The sequence below is a fragment of the Uranotaenia lowii genome, chromosome 2 (assembly GCF_029784155.1).
Source record: "Uranotaenia lowii strain MFRU-FL chromosome 2, ASM2978415v1, whole genome shotgun sequence".
Lineage (NCBI taxonomy): Eukaryota > Metazoa > Arthropoda > Insecta > Diptera > Culicidae > Uranotaenia > Uranotaenia lowii.
In genome coordinates, this window is record NC_073692.1 from 403,443,510 (window position 1) to 403,469,060 (window position 25,551).

Consider the following 25,551-nt stretch of genomic DNA (forward strand, 5'->3'; position numbering starts at 1 on the left):
CATATCTTTGATTTGTGCAAACAAAAATATTATTTTTTAACGGCATTATTTAGTTCAAATATTCAAACATTCACTTGATTGTAAAATTTTGGATTATAGGTTGTTTTTTAAACCCGGGAAAAAATCCAAAATTTGATAATTTTCAATACACACTCACACATTCGAAGACCCTGTGAAAGAGAACATCCCCATTTCTCGGGCAAAAGTCGAACTTTCGTCGTTTTGCTATTGAGTTCGACTAATAATAAATTAAAAAAACCTTTTTTAAATTTAATTTTTTTTTTTAATTTTTATATTTTCGTTTTTATAGAAATAGGTATATGTGATGGAAATTTTTTTTCTTTATCTCGAACTTCATTCGAACCTTCAACTCATTTTATATATAAGCTTATTTCGATATACCTTGGTGCAACTTAAAAATGCGAATCAAAAATGTTAAATAAAAATTAATTTTAGTACTATACCAAGAAAACAAAAAAACATCGAATTATGAGCTAATTAGGGCAAAATTTGTATTTTGGTGGCAAATTGTCGTTAAACACGCAGTGAGTTAATTTTATTCTTTGCGTTTTACAGGACAATTCGCTTCCAAAATACAATCTTTGAACCGCCATTACTTTTTTGTTTTGAGTTCAATCGAGTTGCAGTCTTCAGGTGAAATGTTAGTCTTAGTCAAAATTTGAATAAAATCAACATAAGTACCTAAACAATCGATTGGCAGAAAAATAAATATTTGAAAAAAACCCAGTTTTTTATGCTTATTCAGAACACAATGTCGCAGAATCCCTTTCACACTTAAGATTCAGTGCAACCCCTTTTCGTTGTCAGATTCAGCTCAAATTCGACAAATGGCCTTCTGTTGATTCCCTCAAACCATCCAAGTCTTGTTTGGTGGTGTTTTGATTTTCAAGTATTTATTTATTAAAACGAATATGATGAATTAAATAAAAAAATATCCTTAATTGTGATTTTTATTAAAAATTAAACCGTAAAAAGCTCTTCACTTAATGACACAAACAACTTGCTTTGTTGAGCAAAGTTTAAGTGCATAAAAATTCGCATCTTTTGATGGCATTGAAATTAAAAACACTAAAGGGGTACACATTTTGGTCAGTTGAATACAAAATTTTTGGACCAAAAAAATTTTTTTACTTGAAAATAGCTTGCTAATTTTAAATTTTGATACAAACTTGGTTAATTTTTGATTTTTAACCGTGTAGAGTTGAACTAAAAAAAATCAAAAAAATATAAATTATATAAATTTTGTACAAAGTTTTGGACCAAGAATCTATTTAAAATTAAATCTTTTGAAAGTGGTTTGCATATCGCGTTTGCAGAACTTCTAAACATGATTTTTTTAGACGGCCCAATAATAAAAATTGTTTTCCACTTCCTTATCTATCATTTGAATGGTGAGCCCTCAGATTCCCGGAAAATATGCAATTTTAGGACACCCTTTTATACAGTTGCTGTTAAAAAAAAGAAAATTATAGGAAAATTTTCACCTATTTTTTTTTTTTTTGAGCTATTTCATATCAGCACAAAGTTAATACAACGAAATTTTTATGAATCTCGTTTTGCAAGTTAACGTTCGAAAAACCAAAGTTTTTGAAACTGTTTTAAAAACTTTGATATTTTTGTTATTATCTGATATTATTACGGCACAAAAGCATCATCTGCATCGTACAATTCCAAGGTAAACTCGGATAGCATTTTACTTACGCTAAAAAGCCAACCTTCATCATATTATGTGTGTCAGGTTATTTCACGAGCGGGTTTGGATCTCATGACCGTTGGCTTAGAAGACAAAGACGTTTTCCTCTAGGCCACGATCTACTGGCCATACTGGAAAAAGTTACATATGTTTTTAATTTTTTATTTCTGGATTTGTTCTTATCTGAGAATTAAATTAAAATTCAGGAATTTAACGAAATTTCAAAGAAATTGTTAATCAAAATGGACTTTAGAAAGTTATGAAGCAAAACGTTCTGCAGCGTTCAACAAAGTTAATATATGAATTTAAATCTTTATTATTAAAATCATTATAACACCCTTTTGTGATGTCAGAATTTGTTTTTTTTTTGTCAATTCAGTTTTGTTAGGAAAATTTATTTTTTTTCTCAGAAATTTGAAAATCAAGGCAAAATTTGGATCCATGACAAAATAAAGGATATTGAAAACATTCAAACTCAATTTCAAGCTTTTGGCAGATTTTATCAGCTATCAATGCCTCAATAAAGTTAAAAAAAATGTCCATTTTAAAATTTACACGGGTTATAGCACTCAAACTAGATCAGAGGTTTCTAAAGTGGTTGGGGGCGTTGAAAGCTTCTAGGAGGGCGGTGAGCTCAACTTTGAAATTTGGGGTTCGTTGGAAGGGCTCAAAGGGGCTGAGCTGTCCTTTTAAAAATTTACATATTCACAAATTACGGAACAGCTTAGAATTAAAATGACAACGAGAACGTTCAATGCCTAGCAATGCAACGACTTTGAAGAACTTTGAAAACCAAATTATTGCCATCTGTAAACTCACAGAGTTGTTAAGCAAGTTTTTGTTTCTGTAAGTCACAATCACAGACAAGTTATTTTTTAATTATGGAAGATTTCGTATATTTACGATCTGTATATTGATCTGGTTTTGTAATTTTATTTTGGGTTGAACTAAGAAGCATAAATTTGGAAAGGCAATGTGTTGAAGGTCATATGAATTCTAAAGTTTATACAATACCTGAAAATTTTTAAATGTATTTTATTTGAAAAAAAAATTGACAAAAAATCATTCAAATAGAATCCGTAATAAAAGGCGTCGCCGATATGGTCATAGATTTTTGAAAAAATGGGAGAGAATGCTAACAACTCAAAGGATCTTTTATTTTAAATGTTGATTTGCTGATGTTTTATTGAATCGATAAAGAAATGTAATACGGCTATTTTCATGATTTAACATCAACAGTTATTCGATTTTCACTCAATTTTGCAATCAAGTTTTTGGAACCTATTTTTAAAATTTAGACATGTGAAGGGAAATTGTATTTAAATAATTTTTTTTTCGATTTCTTCGAATTAACAGTAAATATTTTGTGCTAATTTAATTAGTTGAGTATTCTGATTACCGAAATTGTTATAGGCGATTTGATATAAGATTTTTTTTTTTTGTATTCAAGTTTAAGTTTCTAAAAAAAAATATTTTTTTTTAATTTCAGTCTCAATGTTTATAGAAATTTTGAATTTATTTTTTGTTTTGTCTTGTAACAATTGATGGTTATTAAAATAAACTAAAACCTTCATTTTCAGAAGTTTTAAAATATTGTACAGTTTTGCTGAAAAGTGCAAAAATCCCTAAAATGCTTTTTCATCAATTTTCAGAAGTTATCTAAAAAAATATGAGTCGATAGTAAGAAAATATTTACATATTTGGTATCAACGCCTTCAAATAAGTCAAACTTTGCTTTTAAATTATTTGAATCTTATTTTTCAAAAATGGCTGATACGAATTCAAAATAAAAGATATTATTCTTGAAAAAAAATATTTTTTTTTTAAATTTATACAGGTATTCGCTTTTTATTCTGAAATCAATGTTGTGTTAAAATATTTTAAATTTAATTTTGGATTCATGATTTTCCCTTGATTGTAATATATTTAAACTTCGTTAACCCTAGAACATCCAACCCTGCTTCTTAACTTGGTTTATTTAAATCAGCATGCATCCAAAGCCAATAATTATTTTATATTTCGTTTTGCTCAGAATACTACATAATCATTGGTCAATGTGTTTTTCAAATTATTGACAGTAAGGTTCAAAGTTCACCACTATTTTGGGATATTTCTTTTTAGAAAAAAAAATCATATGAAAAATTTATCAATCGACAATAAATCGACAAATTCCTTCAATGTTTGCAACCAAAAAAAGTACTGAAATTAGCAGTTTGCGTGGTTAAACTGTAATTGCTGGACCACGTGATTTGGATAAGTTGTCGACGTTAAGGCTAAGACAGTGTTTGTCTCTTTAAAAATTTGACTGCAACATTAATCTCTGAGGTACTATAGCGGCAATTTAAATAACCTCTCTTTTGTTTGATAAAAAATCTCCCAAATTTTGAAAACTCAAGGGTATACCAACTAGGAAAAGTTCTTAATTTTCGTGTATTTTGTAACGATTGTTTCCCACTTGGGGGGGGACCCCATAGGACCGCGCAAGTATGATTTAGGTTGTAGATACATCGTTCCTTATCAGAACTGTTTTAAAGATATCTTGCTCAAATTCGACCTTCATCTAATTTGATATCAAATCAGCAATTTCAAATTGCTTGGAACCTGTTTTGTCCTGGATTTCACTGGAATCAAATCTTTTTCGTGATAATACATCTGTTGAAAAAAAAACGACTCAAAACATGAGAGGAATAAGATGGAAGAAATTGAAAATTGAAATAATCGCTATTGTATTTTTATTAAAAATACAATAGAATTTTTGGCTGAATATTCGTTTGGAAGAAAAGTTGGAAAGGTCAACATTACTCCTTTGAATCCATGTCAAAGTTAAGTGAAAAAATGCAACCACCTACATGAAAAAAATCTCTCCATCACATGCCTAGCTATCCTGGAGCCCCGGATCGATAGGAAGCAGCTCCCGGAGGTAGCAAAAATCAATTTCCTCCTTACAGGTTCCGAAGCAGCAAGTTTATGCGCCAGAAAGCAGGTCGCTACCTAATACCTATATTGCAACTTGGTGGGTGGCTGTTTGCGGCTAAAGTTGTTCTTCCAAAGTCCTCTCGTGTTTCATCATCATCGTCGTCGTTGCGTTGTTCTTCCGCTGAATCGCTAATAAGGTCGATTGTTGGCACTTGGCAGGGCAGAACATGCTAAAGGAAAAGTGGCATGACGCCACTCTGTTCAATATGGTGGTTCTTTCTTTTGTGTGAAGGTTAGTTGTTGGGTACTCTGACTGAATTTTCCGACTCTTTTCACCCCAGAGGAACGTCATCGTCTCGTCATCAATGGCTAAGAGGGGGTTAGGAGTTAAAGTTGATGCGGAATAGAATGGAACAAATGTAAACCATTCTTGTTGCTGAAGGGCGCGGAAACTTTTGTTTGAACAATCTAATCAATTTGTTCGCGAACCCCTCTCTTTCTCGATGGGTTAACAAATTTGCGCGAGATTGACTAATAAAGAGCAAATATTTGACCTCTAGACGAGTCATGGCAATTCATTCTCATTAGTTTTATCGAAACGATCTTTGAAAAGGTGGGTTCTGAAAGGTAAAATTGTTGGAACAAAGAAGATGTTGATTCTAATACATTGCGCTGTTGATTTAGGAATCCTTTCATCATTGTAACATGCAGTCTTTGAATGAAAAGTAGTTCTAGTCTGAATCGAAAGTTGAAATATAATACAGAAGGGCCATAACAGTAGCTGGATTAAGTTTCAAAGTGATGAATAATAATCATTGCAATTATAAGGTAAAAACATTGCTAAGTATGATTTCAACACTGGAATTCAAATATTCCAAACAGTTTTCTTGAAGATTTCTGAATCACCTATTTAAAATGGTCATTTAAGATAATCTTTTGGAATAAAATATGTGCATTAGTGTTTATCACTGAACTAGTTTTGAAAGAAAAATTAGGATCAGTTAAATATATGTTTGGTCTTTTTACCAGTTTTGATTCGGTAATTTGAAACCCTATCTTATAAATGGTTCCAACCAATTTTTTTAATGTTCCGAACAGTGGAGCTTTCGTCTACGGATGATGCTCGAGCATGATGTAAGTATAAAATAAAATGTTAAACAAAGTTTATTGGAATAACGTGTGGATTTCAATAAAACATAAGGTAGATCATTCCAAGCGATGTCAACTTTGAGCACTTGCTTTCAATTCCTTGGATCAGTTAGACTTTGGAAGAGCAGACTTATTTTCGCTTTCCTGCGATCTGCGGTAAGCCATCAAAAAATGCAGTTGGTTTTTTTACCGTGTTATTTCTTCAAGCATCTAAAATGTTAAGTTTCATAAATTTATAAATTTTCAAAGCGGATCAATGTTAGAAATGGTGAAAATCTTTACCTGCAAAGAAATCGCCATCTTCCAAATACTTGGAAATAATTGACTACGAGCGGTTTCTAGCAAGAAAATCTAAAATCTGGCTCCATTCCATGTCTTGATTCCGAAGGTTGAACAGGAAACTTGATAGCTTTGGGATTTTGGCGTGTTTCAATTTGGAACGGCCCATTTTTTTTCAGAAAACTGAAAATTTTCAGAGATATAAGAACTAACTGATTTAAAAAACTATTAACAATTGAGAACATCACTTTTTCTTAACTTATTCACCAACCCTATCTTAACTAGCATTTCTTTGTTTAACGAAATTTTGCAAATTTTTTTAATGTTTTTAAAAAATACTATGAGGAATGACGTTTGAATCGATAACATCATCATTTCAATCGCAGTGCCCTCTGAGAGTCGTTTCTTGCTGCAAATCGCCAATAGCTTGCTTAGTTTTTTACTGGTGAATGTTTTTATTTTTTATCCCAAAACAAATCACAGACAGACAAATGACTAGTTTTTGGCGTCGCCAACCAAAAAATAAGCGGCGCTATTCAAATCGCTATCACGGTTAAAGCAAGCGATCGATAATTGAAAACACTCTAAATGCTGTTTTAAGTTAGCGATTTCTAATTCAAAGCGTAAAACTCAAACTGAAAAAAAAGAAAAACTAATTTTAATACATTTTCAATCATGATTTTTTTTTCATTCAGCTCTTACATTCTTTTATTGAGTGTGTATAAAGAGTAACGAGAGTAGTAGAATATTTGAATCAAATTTGTACTAAATAAACTCGTTTGTATCATTTCCATTAAAATAATTTTTGATTAGTTTTTCGTTTAGCAGATGTAACTTATTCTTCCAATTTATTATTGTTCATCTGATCTAATATATTAATCTTATCTAAAGCTCGAGAAAGGTATCAAGCTGGTCCAGGGTAAAGATAATTTAAAAAAAAAAATGAATTTAAATTATGATTTTTTTTTTTGGTCTTTTGCAAACCCAACACTAAAAACATTTAGCGTTTTTCGGTAAGCGGAATTGTTCTCTCCTAGCTCACTTAAAATTTAGCGAAGAAATTAATCCGCTGATTAAAAGTTGGCGGCCTTATAAGCGTTGTAACATAGAAAAGTTCAATTTTTTTTTATCTTCATTATCACAAGATAAGAAAATTTAGCCTTCTACTGCATACGAACCCATATATATTTGGATTGACCTTAATAATATGGAACCGAAAATTTCACTGCTTCCACCCCCTAGTATTGATATTTTTATCAAAATATCTAGCTGAGCAAAATTTTATTTAATTTGAACATTTCAAAGGTAACGCGTTGAAGTTTAAGAATTTTTGATAAAAGGTAAAGGATGAATGACCAAGCTGTTTAAAATCCTCTTTATATAAACAAAATACTTAGAATAGAATAGAATAGAATGGAATAGAATAGAATAGAATAGAATACAATAAAAGGTAATCAATTCCAAGCAAAAAAGTATTCTGGCAATACTAAAAAAATATAACATCTTCATTCAAGTGATGGTTTTAAGTCAAGGAACAACTTTTAAGAAGACAACAAGTATTTATGAACTTGGCGAAGAAAGTAACAGACCTATTTCCCAAACATTATGTATGGGAATTTATCAGAAATAAATTTTTTTTAAAAAGTATCTGCATTTTTTCAATTTCATTTAACTTTTGTTTTTCTCACTTAAAAAACTTCCTAATCAACTTATTAGCTTCAAAATGGAACAATCAGAAATTTTGAAAAGTTTCTGCAAGAATATTTGCGTGATTCCAGTTAGGTTAACCTCTTCGTTCTTAAAAAGTTTCGAAAAAGCCTTACCACTACACCCATTTTGATGATGGAAAGAAATGCGTTAGAAAAAAAAGATGAATACCTAGTACATATAATTGTTTAGTAGTGAAGCTGAATGCGAACTGTTTTTCGTGCATCTTTTGTTAGTGTTTTATCTATTTATTTATTTAATTATTTTTGAGAAATAATCTTAAAACCTGTTTCTGTCAATTTTTTTTCAACATTTTTATTCAGTTATTTTTTTCCTTAATTTACCCGTTTTAGCGAAGATTAGTGGAAATGTGATGTTAACATAAACTTTTGTGATATTCTGTCAAGTGTTATTGGATATAGCGTCGGAAGAATAAATTTCTCGACATTAATTTTTGATTACGTTTGCTGTTTACTGAATTTTAATTAAATAATTAATTAATTTTCGTTTGCTGTTTCCTGAAGCTTGACCTTAAAAGTTATTCAAAATTTTCAATTTGGTCGAAGTTATAAAAAATTTAGCCGATTGTCCTTCTTTGGCACAAAAACAACATATTTGACTTTTAATAATAATAATAATTTTAATAATTTATACAAAGTGTAAACTATGTGGGATCTGTTGAAGTGCTTTGTAAAGAAAACGTACGTTTGAATAAAAGTGAAGATGGTTTATTCCATGAAGTGAGAAGTATGTGAGAATTTTTTTCAAGCTCAATACGAAAGTATGAATAGAGGAAGTCATAAATAGTATTTTTTTTCGGCTTAGTTTGTCTAGCTGACTAATAAATAAGTCTGACTTCATTTATACAAGGTAGAAAAGATGTCCACCGGAAAAATAAACAAAATGCGATGGTCAAATCGTGCGCGAAATATTTGGATTGCTTATGGGGAAAAAATTGCGTAACGAACAGCAAAACTAACTTTTTAGCGATCACCTGGCCTCTCTTCAACCAGAATTTGATCGTGAACAAGTCTCGCCAGCATTTTCCGGAGCTAACCAATTTAAAAAAAAAATCATTACCGTTCATTAGAGTGCCCCAAATGACCCTACTTCTGAAAAAGTTATGCGCTGCAGGCTAAAACTAATAATCAGCCAAGTAAAAGATCTAGCGTCCAATCAAGAAGCTCATTGGCAAAATTTATTGGGCGGGTTGAGAATAATCCAGAAAAGTCACGTTTTATAAAACCTTGACAAAGATGACCACTAGACTGCTGCAAGCTTTGTATGGAAATTTCAAATTCTTAAATATTTACACCTCCTATAGCTTTTTTTTTGTTGTTTTTGCTGCCAGAAAAAAGAATTAAAATTTTGGAAGCGGACCATTCAGTCCCGAATTAGCGCAACAAGTTTTAATTTCCTATGGAAATTTGTATGGGAAAACAAAATTTTTCATTCAAAAATCGCCAAAGATGTACTGAGGGTTTCAAAAAAATTTACTTTGGATAAATAATATTTCTTGATTCTTGATGTACTATTCATGTGAACAAAGCAAAAACCTTACTTATAACCCAAAAAAGTTATTCGATGTTATTAAAAAAAATATTTTTCAAAATAATATAATCAAATTTTCGCGATTTTTTCTGCCTATTTGCAAGCTGTGTAACCGTAGGATGGAAATAAAAAAAATCTCAATTAACTGCTTTGCATTGCCAGAAAATTTATTGATTAAGTATAACCTTTGCAAAATTATTTCAAGCCATCATTAACAGCTCTAACAGGCCAAATCCGCAATTTTCAAATACTTTTCAATGGATTCAGATTTTTTATTTTGAATTGGTTATAACTTTTTTCATCAAATTCTTAGCTGCTTGTCATGTAAGCAAAAATGAAGCTTAAGAATAGTCAAAACCCAAAAATCAAAGACCGACTTCATTTCAAGCTTATTTGATTTTCTGGATGATTTAATGTGCAAAAATTTCTTCTACCATACATATTTCCATACAAATTTCCATACAAATTTCCATACAAAATGGAAACGCATTGCGCTAACCCAGGAATCATCCAAATCATCCCAATTTTTTCACTGATGCTGGGTGACCCAAAAGGTATAATAAAACATATGGGAGAAAAAAGTCATTTTTTGCAGCGGTCTAATGTCCACCCTGGTCAGCGTCACCAGTTGAATTGTAAAATGAATTTTTATTCGGACAGTCCGCATCCTCTTCAATACTGAAAAAAAAACTGTTTGATTTCAAAACTTTCATTTCTTTATTGCATTTCATCTCATTTAGTTTCATCCGGCAATTTTCTCATGGCTTCTGCAATGATGTAATTTTTATAAGATTAATTTGCCTTATTCGAACGACTTGGTTCGGAAAAACTCTTCGTTTTTTCCTTTGTATCCGACACTCAAATTAAGTTGTAATATAAATTGGCAAAAGTTTAACATTTCCATTCAACTTTTAATCAAATAAATAGATATAATTTTACAATGTTTTTTGAATAAAACTTCATGGATCGTTTGATCTTTGCCTCACGGAATGTAAAATTATATCGAAACAATTCATTTCTTTTCAATGGTTGGAAAAAATACTAAAATCCAATCAAGAGGAATTTAAAATAAAATCTTTTTTGAACTACACTTGGTAAAAAACTAGATCATTCGTGTTTTAAATTCCATATACTTTAAAAAAAATTTTGCTGTGTTGGGTTGTTATAAATTTTAATCGAATAAACTTCTCCTTTTTTAAAAAAAAAAAAAAAGATTTCATTCAATAGCAATTTAAGTACCATGTCCTGTTTGAAAAATTTTGTACCAGTTTGCCAGGATAAAAAGGCCAAAACTGCGGTCTCATTTGATATAGCCAAGTCATATTTTGACTTCAATTAAAGCTAAGTGATCCTCGTTTGGGCTGCCTTTCAGAAAAAAAATTGAAAGCACAATGATACCAAATTTTGAACACATTCGAGTCCCAAATGTGGCAGGAAGAAATTTAAAGGCAAAAATAATGAAACGATCGACTTTTTTTTTATCCTGTGCAACCATGGGGCAGAGGAAAACGATTGGCAACGACTATACCTTAAATCTTTATATTAATTTAAATACTCTCTACCAGCACTGTTGGTAAAAAAAAATGCCGGCATTTCTTTATTAAATGTTTTAAAAATTAAGTTACCAATCTGGGATAACATCTTCCCTATATTTCTCCACCCTGTAATATGAATGATTTGCTAAGTTTTAAATGTAAAAAAATAAGTGATATGTGTGTTGCACAATTATTCTGTTATCAGTTATATTACAGAAAATACGTAAAAAATCATTTCGAACCAAAATATTTGTAAATTGATGTATTTATAGATTGAACAGAATATGCTGTCGCTAACTGAAAGGTTGTAAAGAGTTTGAGTAATTTTAGTCTTCTCCTTTAAAATTAGACACCAAACTGTTTATAAGAATAACTTTTAGTTGCATTTGTATTCTGTAACATCGATTACATCAACATTCTAGCTTGTTCAAATATATAAATCTTTTTGGTTTCAATGTAGTTTCTTACCGGGCAGAAACTAAAGTCAATTTGTTTTTATAAAAATCTATGAAATTCCATTAGAAAAATTTTTTGGTTCATCAAACTTGATAAACGAAAATAGTTTTAATTTTTTTTTTTAAACAGATGGTAACTACAAGGATTTGATAAAGTATCAAAGTTGTAATCACTTTGTGAACATACTTAAATTAATTAATTTATCGGCGATTAAAACTTATCCTTAATATATTTGAAAAAAGAAAATTTTGTAACAATTTATAACACTAGCAACTGAAAAACTGAACTACCCTTTCGAAAACTTACGAGCCAGATTAGCTGTTATGGTTAGTAATTGTCTCGGTGAAAGTATTTCCGGATAGAAAAAAAATCGTGAGCAAAGTCCACTGGTGAATAATTTCCTGCTCTTCTTTCCATTAGCAACTACCATATCCTGTCCACTCTTCTAACTCCTTAAGCGAGAAAATAAAATGTAAAGCAAAAAACCTTTCCCCATCAGGAGTTAGTCCATTAAGACCAAACTTTCGCTCACCTGCATCGGGAATAAATTTGCGGCCCCCCCTAAAGTAGGACAAAGACCACGACGAAGACATCGACTTATTTTTCACTGTTTGTGCAGCAGGAAACTAATTTTTCCTTGCTGCCGTTACTTTACGTTTTTGTATGTTGATTTTTTAGTTTTGTTTAAACAACACACATTCACAGTAGATGGTTTTAGAGTCTAGAGTCGTTAAGAGGGGAAACTGGAGACAGGGAAAAAGTTAATTTTTTTTGTTTGTCGTTTGTCTATTCTTTCCAAGTGCTTAGTTTTGAGAATAAATAGAGTTGTTTACGTTCGGAAAAGTTTGTTCCTGCTTCCAACAAATGTGAAAACTGTCACAACTTTTTTAAAGAACTTTCGCAGTCATGTGATTTTAATTTGACTCTTTAAGACGAACCATTCAGGCAAAAAGGTATACCAAATTTTTCGAAACTATCTCGATGTTAACACATTAAAGACCGCGAAGAAACCTTAGCCCTAAAACACTAAAATTTGGCATTCACAATCTCTAAAAAGAAAAGAAATTCTTCATAATTGTGTTCAACAATTGCGATAATTTAAAGATACAAATTTTAAAGAATCTAGTTTATTCGTTGCAAAGATTGAGAATTCCAAATTTTGGTGTTTTTAGCGTAAGGCTTCTTCGATGTCCTTAATGTGTTAACATTGAGATAGTTTTGAAAAAATTGGTCATGTTGGTTTGTCTTACAAAATCCAAAAAAAAAAAATCCCACAGAGGACGAATGACTGCAATGGTTAAAATCCTCAATAAATAAAGAAAAATATAATTAGAATTAGTTAAATAAAAATCACATTATTAAAAAAGTTCTATTCTGCAGTAGAATACAGTTTGTTTATAAAATGTATCACATTAGAGTTATGCTTTTTAGTGGAGTGCACTCGCGTCAAGCGCAAAAACGAGATATCTCCGTAATCTATTAAGTAGATAATCAAATTTGTTTTCAAAAAAAAATAAGGAAAAAAATATATTTCAAACTTACCGTTTACAAAAACGCCGAACAATATCTCCCAACGGAGCTCCATTTTGAAGGCAATATTCAGTAGAAGAATCTTCTCAGCAAATGTTTTTCACAACAAATTTCACAATGAACTCGATTTTTGAAAATCCGATGTAAAATAATTTCACTTGTGTCGCAAATCACTATTAGCACATTGTTCGATGACCGAATTTTTTCCAACTCAATCTGGAGCACACTATAGGCGAGACAAGAGGTTTGCTTTTCTTCGATGAGACGAAGTAACTATGGTTCCGCTGGTTGCGTCTTTCAGGCGTTTAATTTCCTCAGTCAATCTTCTGCTGCTCGAGTCTGCAACATGCAAGTGTTGCGGACTTTTGTTGCGCAACAAACAAGTTTCGCGTGGCTTGCTAGAGACGAATCGTGATGTGTTGCATTGAATCTGAAAGTAGGGAAGGAAAAAAAAATAAAATCATTAGAAAAAAATTGAAATCGATATGTTTCTTGAAGCGAAATCACAACATTAAGGTTAATCCAATGCCAATTGGCTCGCTAAGAAAGAAGGTGTCTACGAAACGGTTGTGGAAATTGTCACGTTTCATCGAAGCTCAACAACTGGGGGGCAGGGAATATGTGCAGAAAAACACTTTTCAATCACGCTTGCGATAATTTGTGACGATAAACGTTTATGGTGTCTCTCATTTAACGGTTGGCTTAACCGTTTGCTTAATCTCGCTTGCTTGCCATTTGATTCGAACTACTAAAGCCACACCTTTCTTGGGGGACAAACTGGGGGCGCTTCAAATCTTCTGAATGAACCAGAGAAAAGTGAGCCCCATGATACAGATTGGTTAAGATTGCATTTGATTTAGCGCCCAGTAGTCAGCCCAGTAGATATCAATTACTTAACGCGGATAATTGTTGACTGATTTTTTATTAACCGACATTACAGCAGTTGGGCACGCGCTGGAAAATGATCCACTCTGGGTGCCCACCCTGTTGGAATCCGGATTGAAAAACAAATAGGACTTGAAGAAGTGAAGAAAAAATGTTGTAGAAAGTGATATGTAGGGCTGTTGGTTGATTTTATGCATTCCTGGGAATTGCGCCGTTTTTGAGTGGTATGTGGGTTACAATTTCGCAGGAATTTATTAACCAGTGGGAGATCGACTAATGCCATGCGTCAGCTTAGCTGTTCAAGGGAGTGGAGTAATCGAACTGCTTTCAAGCGATCGGAATAATGGTTCATTAGGACAATCATATGAACAGTTGTAGAAAAATTAAAAAAAAAAATCGAAAATTAGAAAGGATAGCAAAAAATAAGACTTCCAAAAATTTGATGGTTTTGAAAATTATTTTCTTCGTGTTTCCATTACAAATTGTTTATAATAAACGATGCAAGAAACGCACAATTGAGGTGCTTGGGATCAGAGGGGTGGAGGTGCCTATATGATAGTTTCAAGAAAACGTGCTTCCAAGTTGTGAAGGTGCTCGATTTGTCATCTATTTTTCGATTCGAGCAGTTTTAATTCAATCGAAAAAGTGTTCAAAACAAACGTTAAAAAATCGAGTTTTGCACCAGATGAACATTGAAACATGAAGAATCGTTAGGTATGCTTAACTCAAAATTGATGATTTTGGACTTTCACCCCTCTGATCCTGAGGGCCTGAATTGTTTCTCCAATTTTCCGGACGAAGAATTACGTCCTACGGAAACACTATAACAGTCAATTTACGATAATATCTTATTTTTTTTTAGACCTCCTTAAATAGAAATCTTTTTGAACTTGGAAGCTTTCAGAACATTGTTCTGATTTTTGTTCAAATCCTTGTTAGTTTATAAATTGCAAACTATATTTTTTTTTCTCTATTTTGAAAGAATAATGCTCAAACAATAAACGTATCAAATTAATAAAAAACTCCAAAACTCATATGTTTCATTATGTTTATGTTATCAAAAAATTTGAAAAAAAAAAATAGGAAAAAAAGTACATTAATTTAATAACATGCAGTCCTTTTCTTCAAAACTGTTTGGGTTTGAATGGGTTAATGTTTTTAACATGGACATAAGGATGACTGCGAAAAAGATCATGTAGAAAGTCGAAAGTCGAAAACGAACCATATACGATTTGTAGATTGGTCAAAAAGTCATATCTGAGCCAAATTTCACCTCAATAGGACTCAATCTAAGGGTGCCTCAAAGTTTAGATTTTTTTACCTTTAAAAAATCATCTAAGGGGGGACCAAAGGAAATTGGGCAAATCGAAATTTAAATTACGATGCCTACTGACTGCCAGAATGCCCCGGGCCCTCCGAGAAAATTTCAAATTTGCTTGAACTATACTGCTTCAAGTTCTACAAATCTAGGAAAAGAAATCCAAACCATTCAATTTTTTTCACATAAAATAGAACAATTTGATAAAATTTATGTTTTTAATACCTAATTGTTTTTTTTTCTTGTTATAAGATTTTTATACTTTATTTCATTTCTTTTTATAGGAATTCAATATTTGATCTGATAAGAGTCTTATTCTTTATTTGTAAATACATTTTCAACAGATTATCTAAAATATATTCATTTTGGGGTTTTAAAAATATGAAATTGAAATAAACGTTTGGGTTTTGAATGATACATACATTTAGTCATTCTTGGTTTGACTCTAATTTTTACTTGAATTTGAATTTGATTCTTTGCTTTTATTCTTTAATTTTAGTTTTTAAGTTTGTTATCTCAATGTTACTTCCCAATTGTCATAAGGGAACTATTGAATTCGTTTTTGGTGATGCATTGAAAAAGCGATCAATTATGAAACTAAAAGCATTTTTATATCTATTTTTGGATTTTTTTTAAACTGAAAATTTTAGTTCGTAAAAGACTGATTGAATGAATAACGAATTGAAGTTCGCATTTTAAGGCTCTAATCAGAGTTCCCATGTATCGATTTAGTAGGGGAAGAATGGCAGCTTGCTGTTAAATTCCTTAAAAAATTTCTCGATTCGATTAACTCTTACGCAATATTTGCACGTTTTGACAATTATTGTTTAAAGATGCCTGAAACTATATTCTGCTTAAAAGTTCCTTTATTTATTTAAAAATTATGTATTCTCTGGGATGGCATTTGAAATAAAATTCGGTTCGTAGGAACCCACCGAGAAAAATTTCCCCAGGCCCCCCGATGGTTTTACCCGACCCTGATTAATACGGAATGTTAAGCAATTGGCTATTAAAATGAATCACACCTCGCGATATGGTTCACATCACATCTGGATTATTTGTTTCAATATTTTTTTTATTCCTGCGATATACGAAAATGCTTGAACTTCTATTAAAACTTAGAATTTTTTCAAGTCGTTATACATTTTAGTTTTCAAAACTTTCCACTCCGTGGGAATGTTAATCAAACAAAACATATAATTTAATTTGCAGTTATAGTAATAAATTTAAATTGCGGTTAAATTTTTTCGTTGGGGTGACCAATTTTCCAATATCCACTTCAGTAGCGTAGGACAATTTAGTTTATTAGCTTTTGTTTCCGAAAAACTTTATGGTTGGAGGAATGTTTCTTTTTTTTTATTTCATAATCACATGGGCTAAAGAACTTAACATCAGTACTTTTTTGGTTGCAAATATTGAACATTCGCCTTATGACGGTGTTAATATTTCTTTTTTTTCTACTCAATATATGATAATTAATTTTTTCATAAAAAAAATTATTCCGGAATGGTGAGATATTTTAGACCTAAAGTTCAAAAGCTATATTAGATCGAAAAAAACTTGGGCCAAAAATTTCTGACATTCTCTAAGCTGTAACTTTTGACAACTGTTTGTTCAACAGATGCAATCAGCATGGATTGTTAAACATATTTTGAACTTTTAAAATGTAGGTAAGTTGGTTGACAAAGAGAATCAACTGCCAATTCCCTTAAGTGAACTTTATGTACTCATTAATAAACTTGAAAGCTGCAAAAGTGATTGATATGTTCGTTGAATGTGCCTTATTTTGCCCAATTCCTATGAGTGAACTTTATGTACTCATTAATGAACTTGAAAGCTGCAAAAGTGATTTATATGTACGTTGTAACGTTGTATCGGACTTAAGTCACATAAAGGCACAAAAGTGCTCAAAACGGGATTTACGAAGTCAAAAAGTGCATTGAGGTGCTTTCAAAAACAAATCATCACATCAGTTTTAGTTTCAGTTAGAACAACATTTAGGCTTCGTCTTGTGATAGCATGTTCGATTCTCACCACGAAGGTCGGGGTTTGATTCCCGAGGTGGGCAATTTTTTTTCCAATAAACAATTTGGTGATTGAGTGACCATTCTGATGCGATATATGTAGGAAATGTTGGAAAGAAGCAATTGAGCAATTATTGGAGTTTGGAATCCGGCGCGTGGCATCATGGTGGCACCATGTACAGAACATAGCAAATAATCAAGAGAAGGTGATATGAACCAAGGGTAAAGTTGAGATAGAGAAAGATTTTTAGCTCACTGCACGATTTTTTGGAAGCTGAATAAAAATGCAGCTGGAAGCTGAGTAAAAAGGCCGCTGGAAGATGAATAGAAGAACATTAAAACTTGTTTTAGAACTTGAAAGTATCCATATGAATTTAAATTTTGAGCTGTATAGAACGAATTTCATATCAATGATGGATGGGGCTGATTAAGCGTTTTTGTACCTGTTTTATGGGACTTTTGGTTTCTTGGGTTTGTTTTTATGCAGATTTCAGTAAACCACAAATAAAAATTAGGTTGATTTTTGCCTACTTTCCCCAAGATTTATAATCATTTTGAATTCTGAGAAACATTTTGATTTTGTTTATTTTTTCTCAATTCCACAAAATTCGGGAAATTTGACAAAAATTAAAGAAAGTTTTGAACGAAATTGACTCGTAGATATTTTTGAAGCTCATGTAAAATCGTTTTGCAGTTTTCAACAAAGTTTTTAAATGAAGGAAAATGTTTTAAATCCTATTCCCAAAATCATTCTTAATGCAGATATAAATACTAATTTCAAAACAATTTAATCTAAAGATTCTAGAGATTTAATTTGGTTTGGTGTGCTTTCTCTGAAACTAGAATAACAAGACGAAATCTTAATCCCTGATTGAATGAAATATGGTAAATAAATTCAAAATCAGTTTTTTTTAAGGTCTCTTCTTAACCTTGTACAACAATTTACATGTTACTTTAAGGCTACCATAATTTCCATTGATAGTTTAAATAAAATTAAATTAAATGTTGGTTTGTTGACATATCAGTTATCAAAAACTAATTAAATTCAAAATCGATAATTTCAAACGTTTTAAGCGTCATATCCCCAAATCTAGAGGTGATAGACAAAACTTGATAAAAAAAAATCGACATCAGAACGCCTTCATTTTCCGATATCAACTACAAACACACGGACCCTCTTGTATAAGTTATGAAACTTCAAAATGATTAATACCACAATATACATGAGTGTATGTTCGTATGAATTAAAGAATTGAAATTAAAATTTTGGTTCCAATTTTCAGTTTCTTATTTTAAATCATTTAAAAAAAAATAAACGGATTTATGAACTCACGATAAAAAGTTGATTCAGGCAAATTTTTTTCTCGGCAACGAGGCATTTGTTCGAATTGAATACTCGAAAGACCTTGAAGTGATTTTTGACTAATATTGCTGGTTTCAAGATTTACACCCATCAGATCGTCAATATTGCTTCCAAAAATTTCACACAATGATAATTTAAATCAAGTTTCAAATTAGACAAAAAAAGTAGATTTTAATTGCAATTCTTAAGGAATCTGTGTTGTTTTTAGTAAATGCTTAAAAGATTTTTGCGCTATGATTTCGTATATCACCACTAGTTTTAGAGCTTTAACTCGTGCAAATTTTTAAAAGGACCAATTCTCACTGAAGTCAGCTGTAAAAAGCTGATTTGATTAATATTTTAATCTTTCATTTAATGAAGAATTTAGATTTTGCCAAGATATTTAAGTTTCAGAGATGAAATGCTTATGAAAAAAATTAAATTCTACAATTTTTAGAAAATTTTATGAAAAAATATAACTATTCCTCAGCCTGACAAAAAAAAGGTGAATTGTTGTGTTTAACATTAAAGATCTCTATTTTTTAACAACTTGAAGACTGCAAAGCGTTTTGCTTTCAAAAATATCTTTGATTCACTTTGGTTTAAATCAAAGCAATCGAAAGATTCCCTTTTATTCGTTGTTTTGTTAAATTAAAAAGAATCTTTCGATTGCATTGATTAAGTAGAATTATTCGACCAAGTAGGCTCACCACAACACATATTAGAGTCAATATCACTTTGGTTTAATATTTCTTTGAAATTTGATATAATTCCTGAATTTTCGTAGAACTGAACAAACATTTTTGTTACTTTTTCAGAAATCAAAATACCTCCCAGAAATCGAAAAAATTTTATCCTTGAAGCCTTATTTTGAAAAGGAGAAATGTTTATTTAATTGCCTTATGCGATTAGAAATTGATTCCATATTTCATGATTTCGTAATTCAAGAGCAAACCAATGAAAGTAGATATGCTTATGACATCAAAATCATTAATATTTCGTTGTTTTTACCTTACGCTAATATCAAAAAGATCAGGAAAAATAAATAAGTGAAAGATTTCTGAAATTGCAAGAAGTTTATCATTTTCATTAATAAAATTTCATTTATTAATAGGGTTTTTTTTTGTTATAAATAAGATCAAAAGTCGATCATATTTTGACTCTACATACAAATACGAAAATAATCTTTCAATCATCATTTTATCGCGTGGAAAATTATTGATTCGCAGATAGAAGTTATGCTAAAAGATATTGAATTTCCCCTTTGATTTCCCTTCTTCGTCACTCTTTCAAAATAAACCTATATCCGCTAGATATTGAAGTTGTTTTTTTTGGCACAATTTGCCCCCCCCCCCCCCCCCCCATCTCTAGAATCACGCCTGGTTGTGACTCAATTTACAAGCAAGTTTTAACTTTTGAATCCACCTTAGTTAAGAAAAACAATAAAAAAAAAGCCAAGAAAGACGATTCCCAGCCTCATTTTTTTTTATAAATAACGTTGAATTTCAATCTTCCATGCGTTTTACAATCATCTGTCAGTAATAGCAAAATTTCTATTTCTCCGATTTCCTTTGATTTAGTAATAATCAAAGGTTTGAAGAACCTCTTAGCTGAATGAAACTATGATTTCAAAGTAGTCGAAGATTCCTTTGAATTCAGCTAGCATTCAAAGGAATCTTCGACTATGTACTTTGAAAACTTTGATTTAGTCTTTGGTGAATTTAAAGTGCTTCGAGGCATCTCTAAATCAAGCCCGTTTGAGATAAAATTTTGCACATGGCAGATTTTTGAGCCCTTCAACAAATCGTCCTGGATTAAGTCATAATCATTAACCGCGATCAGGTTTCAGGATCAAGATTTAGAATCAAAATCAGGATTGGTCGACCTTTCGATATACGATCTTTCCAGTTTCAATTTACAAATTTTCGATAGATTCTTAGTTCTTGAAAATATTGATCGAAAAGGTTTTTTTTCAATTCTTCCGTTTGGATCTTTTTCCTACAGACTTCGAGTAACGAAAACGACATAACGGCATCTGACAAGCCTTTAAATTAAAGTTTTCCAAGTATTTAAAACAATATTTTTTTTGTTTATATGTGTAAAGAAGCGATACAAACGATACAATGTACAAATCGATTAGCAAAACGTCAGATAAATAGAATACAAAAATGAGTTTTTTGTTAAAAAAAAGAATTCAAGATCCAGGATTAGTATCTGAATCAGGAATTAAGATATAAAACTGATTTCGGGATCATCATAACTCACGATCCAGATCAAAGTCATGATCAGAATCAAGCTCCAAAATCGGGTTTCATCATTTGGTTTGAAATCTGTATCAGGTTCAGAATGAGGATCAGTACTCAGGTCCTAGTACCAGTATTAAAATAAGGGTCACAATCAATTGGTGATCTGAACAAAATTCCAGTAAATGCTTTTGCTAGTTTTGAGAAGTTTCGTCACTGAAATACTATGATTGGCATGTATATAATTCTCTTAAAGCAATTCAGTGTTGAAAAGTGAAAATTTTGACACTGACAACAGTATCGAAAAGTGCTATTGTTCAGCATTGAATTCGGTGTCGAAAATTTCATTCCACAACCTACTTGATCATGAATTTTCAGTCGTTTGCATGATGGTCGTTATTTGTTGGGCTTCTTGTAGGTTTATTAATAAATTTTCAAGGGAAATTTTTAAATTTGCATAAAATTGTGTATGCTTATGCAACTAGTTGAAAAATTTGATTTTTTAAAATCACTCGACGTTGTTATCCAGCTTGGCAAAGCCTCATTGGATAAATTTACGACTAGTGCTAAAAAAAAAATCATTTTTTACCCCAAGTAACAATTTCAGCTTTATTATGGTCAGCAAAATTTCGTTTGGACTATAGCATTAATCTTCATAAAAAGCTAAAGCGCATTCTATAACATCACCTGGACTCTAATAAAGCCAAAATCAGGCTATTTGGCCCTACCCTAGAAACGTCATCAATTAATTAATTTATTTTATTAGAGAGGCTTGCTTGGTAGATTCGCCTCTTAAACGTCATCAAGACGTATTATTGTTGGTCATCAATATTGGTCACCAAAGCTTTTAAAAAGCTATTATTAAACATGTTAGAAATTTTTGTTTTTTTCGGTTCTGTGAGTTCTCGGAGTTTTTTTTTATTTTTTCCAGCAACCACAATGGTTGATGAATGATGATTGCATTATTCAGATATGATCTGGTAAAATAATAGCTAAAAACCAATTTTTTAACCCTATAATGAGCGTCTTTTCTACTGCCAGTCAAGATTTTAGGTAAAATGTGTATGAAATAGTATCTTAAAATAAATGCGCCTCGTCAAATCTGATGAACAATCATGATGGAATTGATGGAAAATAGGTCTGAAAAAAATTTTTCCAATGCTTGCATTGTGAATCCATCAACATGGCGTCATTTTGTGCCCTTCGATTTTGCAACCAACATGGCGTGAGCCAATTCATAGTTTTATTATGGTTTAATGATGACCCCAAAAAAAGCTACGATTTGACGTTTCTCTCGCAAGCCAACAAATTACACGCTAAGGATGAGTTCCTCATTTCTGAGTTGTTAATCATTACTACAGTAAATGAGGACAGACTTTTTGAATGAAAAGGGATGGGTTGTGAATGACCCGTGGAATAAATCATGAGTTGAAGTCAAATTTCGTTGTCTGACGCCTTCTTGAAATCCAAGATGGCAGCTTCCGCTGAACTTTAAAATGTTGTAAATGACTTGAAATCGCATGAAACCCCAACAAAATGGGTATCGGGTGAAAGGGCTATACGAGTAGAAGTCGAATTTTGCTATCAGACGCCATCTTGAAATCCAAGATGGCGGCATCCGCTCAACTTTTAATGCTTTAATGCTGACAAAAAGTCGCATTAAACAACCGCTATACGGGTATTGAATGAAAAGGCTAAACTAGAAGATGTCGATTTTTTTTTCTTTCCGACGCCATCTTCGAATCCAAGATGGCAGCTTCCACTGAACTTTAAAATGCTGTTAATCAATGAAAATCGCATGAAACTACCACAATATGGGTATTAAGTGAAAAGACCAAACGAGTAGAAGTTTAAATTTACTATCAAACGCCATCTTGAAATCTAATATTGCGACTTCCCCTGAACTTAAAAATGGTTTAAATCACTGAAAACCGCATGAAATCACCACATTATGGGTATTGAGTGAAACGACTCAACTAGAAGAAGTCGAATTTCGCTTTCTGACGCCTTCATCAATCCAATATGGTGGCTTTTGCTATTCTTTTCAAAGCTGTAAATAACTGAAAATCTCATGATACATCCACAATACTGGGTAATGGGTGAAAGGGCTATACAAATAAAAGTTGAAAATCGTTGTCCGACGCCATCATGAAAGCCAAGATGGCAGCTGCCGCTCAACTTTAAAATACTATAAATGACTGATAATCGCATAAAACCCCCACAATATGGGTATTACTTCAAAGCGATCAACGAGTAGAAGTCGAATTTGACTATCTGACGCCATCTTAAATGCGAAGATTGCGGTTTCCGCTGAACTTTAAAATGCTGTAGATGACTTTAAATCTCCACAATATTGGTATTGGGTAAAAGGGTGGAACCAAGAGAAGACAAATTTCGCTACCAAACTTTATCATGCAATACAACTCCGCTTAGCTGTTGTCATTCTATTATTCCTATCATGCTATTATGTCTAAATTGTATTGGTCTTATTCTAGCAAAAACTATAAGGTTATGTTGTTTCTGTTAACCGTTTGATTCAGGCACATGTGCCAAATTCGATGTTGCCAAAATCGAATGTTGCCAAATACGAACGGGGTCTGTATTGTGGTGGTTTTTGTGGGATTTTCAGTCACTTACAGATTTTCAGAGAAACGCGAACAGAAATATTTAACTTCTATCATTTGGCCTTAGCACCCAATACAATAAATTTGGGAGTTTCATGCTATTTTCATTCATTTACAGTATTTTTAAGTTCAGCTGAAGCCACCATCCTGGATTTCAAGATAGCATCAGAATGCAAAAATAAACTTTTTATAGCTTATCCCAATTAACCATATTTTGGAGGTTTCATGCGATATTCAATGATTTAGAGCATTTTTAAAGTTTATCGAAAGCTGCCACCTTGGTTTTCAAGATGGCGTAAGATAGCAATATTCGACTTCTTCTCGTTAAGCTCTTTCACCCAACACCAATTTGGGTTTCATGTCATTTTAAGTCATTTACTACACTTTAAAGTTTAGCGGAAGCCGCCATCTTGGATTTCAAGATGGCGTCAGATAGCGAAATTCAACTTCTACCGGTTGATCTCTTTCAACTTATACCCCTATAATATGGGTTTTATGCAATTTTCAGTCATTTACAGTATTTTCAAATTGAGTGGTAGCCGCCATCTTGGATTTAAGATGGCGACGGACAACGAAATTTGACTTCTACTCGTTTATCACTTTCACATAATAACCATATTGTGAAGGTTTCACGATATTTTCAGTAATTTACAGCTTGGAAAATAAAAGCGGAAGCCGCCATCTTGAATTAATGATGGCGTCAAGTAACAATTTTTTTTCCTACTATTTGGGCCCTTTCACTCAATACTCATATTGTAAAGATATTCATACCACTTTCGGTGATTTCAAGTTTTCAAAGATGTAAGTTTTTTAATTTTAACTCAAAACCAACACGCATAACTTACCAAAAATGTGTAAAAATTGGAGTTCCAATTCAAACATGTGCTATATAACCTGAGCGTGTCCTGTTTTGACATCTTGATCGAGAACTGTCACTAAGTTTTATGGCGGTTTAATAATCATGCACTGAGTGCTATTATAAAACATGCAAAAGAAAGCTTGGAGCAAACTTCTAAGTTTGTGTTTTATTATAGTTTAAAAAGAGCATTCATAACTCTTTCAAAATAACTAAAACAGTATGTTTAATTTTAGACACGAAAGCCGTGAAAATGGTAAAGTGTCTCTAATATTATTAATAATAATAATAATAGTATGTTTAATAAAAGTTTTATTAGCGTTTTCCAAACCATCTAAAAACATATGGTCGAAAAAAAATATAAGCATTCTGCATGACTATAATAAAACCGTCATAAAACGAGCTGCACAAAAAAATGCCATGATTAAACCATAATGAAACTTTCTAATGCTAGTTGGCTGAATCTGTGTTACTTGGGACCACATGATACATTAATAATTATTGTGTATCTTTACGCATTTTCATACCAAGTTAAGAAAATTCTATCATAACAAATTCGAGCTTAGTTAAAAAAAAGGCACACAATTGCATGTTTCTTAACTATATCACCTTATACTATAATCAGGTTTTGAATCTGAATCAGCACGTGGTTTCAATTAAGATTTGGTTTGGTTTAAGATCAGGATCAGCTTAAGGTTAAGTGGGATATTTTTCGCCTTTAAGAAAGGAATCCTTTTTCACTCTGTAAATGTGATGTAAATCACCATACAAATTCATATTTTCCTTCAGAAAACAAATTCCCGATGAAAACCTTACTCCAACATAATCATAATGCAAGCAGCAAACTTTCGGACTGAAGCGCAACAACTTTTAATGGCGTCCATAATCCACCCCACAAAATTGGTTAACGGACGCATTAGTGAAATCTGCCGCAGTATGCAAATAAAAATCATTTTCCGCCAACAACCAACAGCCAAAATGGGGCGCTCAGCTCAACTGGTGGACCGAGCAAAGCTTCATGAAAATTTCCGAAAACCAAATGAAATAACCACCAATTCCGAGGTTTCGAAACCAAAACTGCAAACACCAAACCAAACTGACGTGGCCGGATGTGGTGTAACTTTTAGTTGGTGGAATTTTTTTAATGTTAGGTCTGGTGATGGGTTCCGGTTGATTTTTTGGTCCTAAGGAAAGAAAATGGAGGCCTGAAGGTGGTTCTGTAGCGGGGATTGTGGAAAAATCTAGAGTTTTTTTTTGCTCATCTTCGTGAGTTCCAGGACTATTCTATCGGACGGACCTTTCTGAGGCTTTCGCGGAGCAGTTCTACTTTACGGTTATCGTTATGACCGGTTGGTGGTTTCTGGTGGATTTGGTACTGCGGATTTGTGTTAATTAAAACATTGCTGTTAATGGATATTAAGT

The 25,551-nt window shown here is 31.9% G+C and overlaps 1 protein-coding gene across 5 annotated transcripts in view; it reads right to left on the bottom strand.

Annotated features, from left to right (window-relative positions):
• The window catches only part of LOC129748472 (uncharacterized), a 168,145-nt gene that overhangs the window by 72,773 nt on the left and 69,821 nt on the right, over positions 1–25,551 (bottom strand). For all 5 annotated transcript variants that reach the window (XM_055743113.1, XM_055743114.1, XM_055743111.1 and 2 more), the window contains exon 3: positions 12,850–13,267. In XM_055743113.1, the coding sequence (XP_055599088.1) occupies positions 12,850–12,892 (43 nt within the window). In that variant the 5' untranslated portion in view covers positions 12,893–13,267. The remainder of the gene's footprint in view (positions 1–12,849; positions 13,268–25,551) is intronic.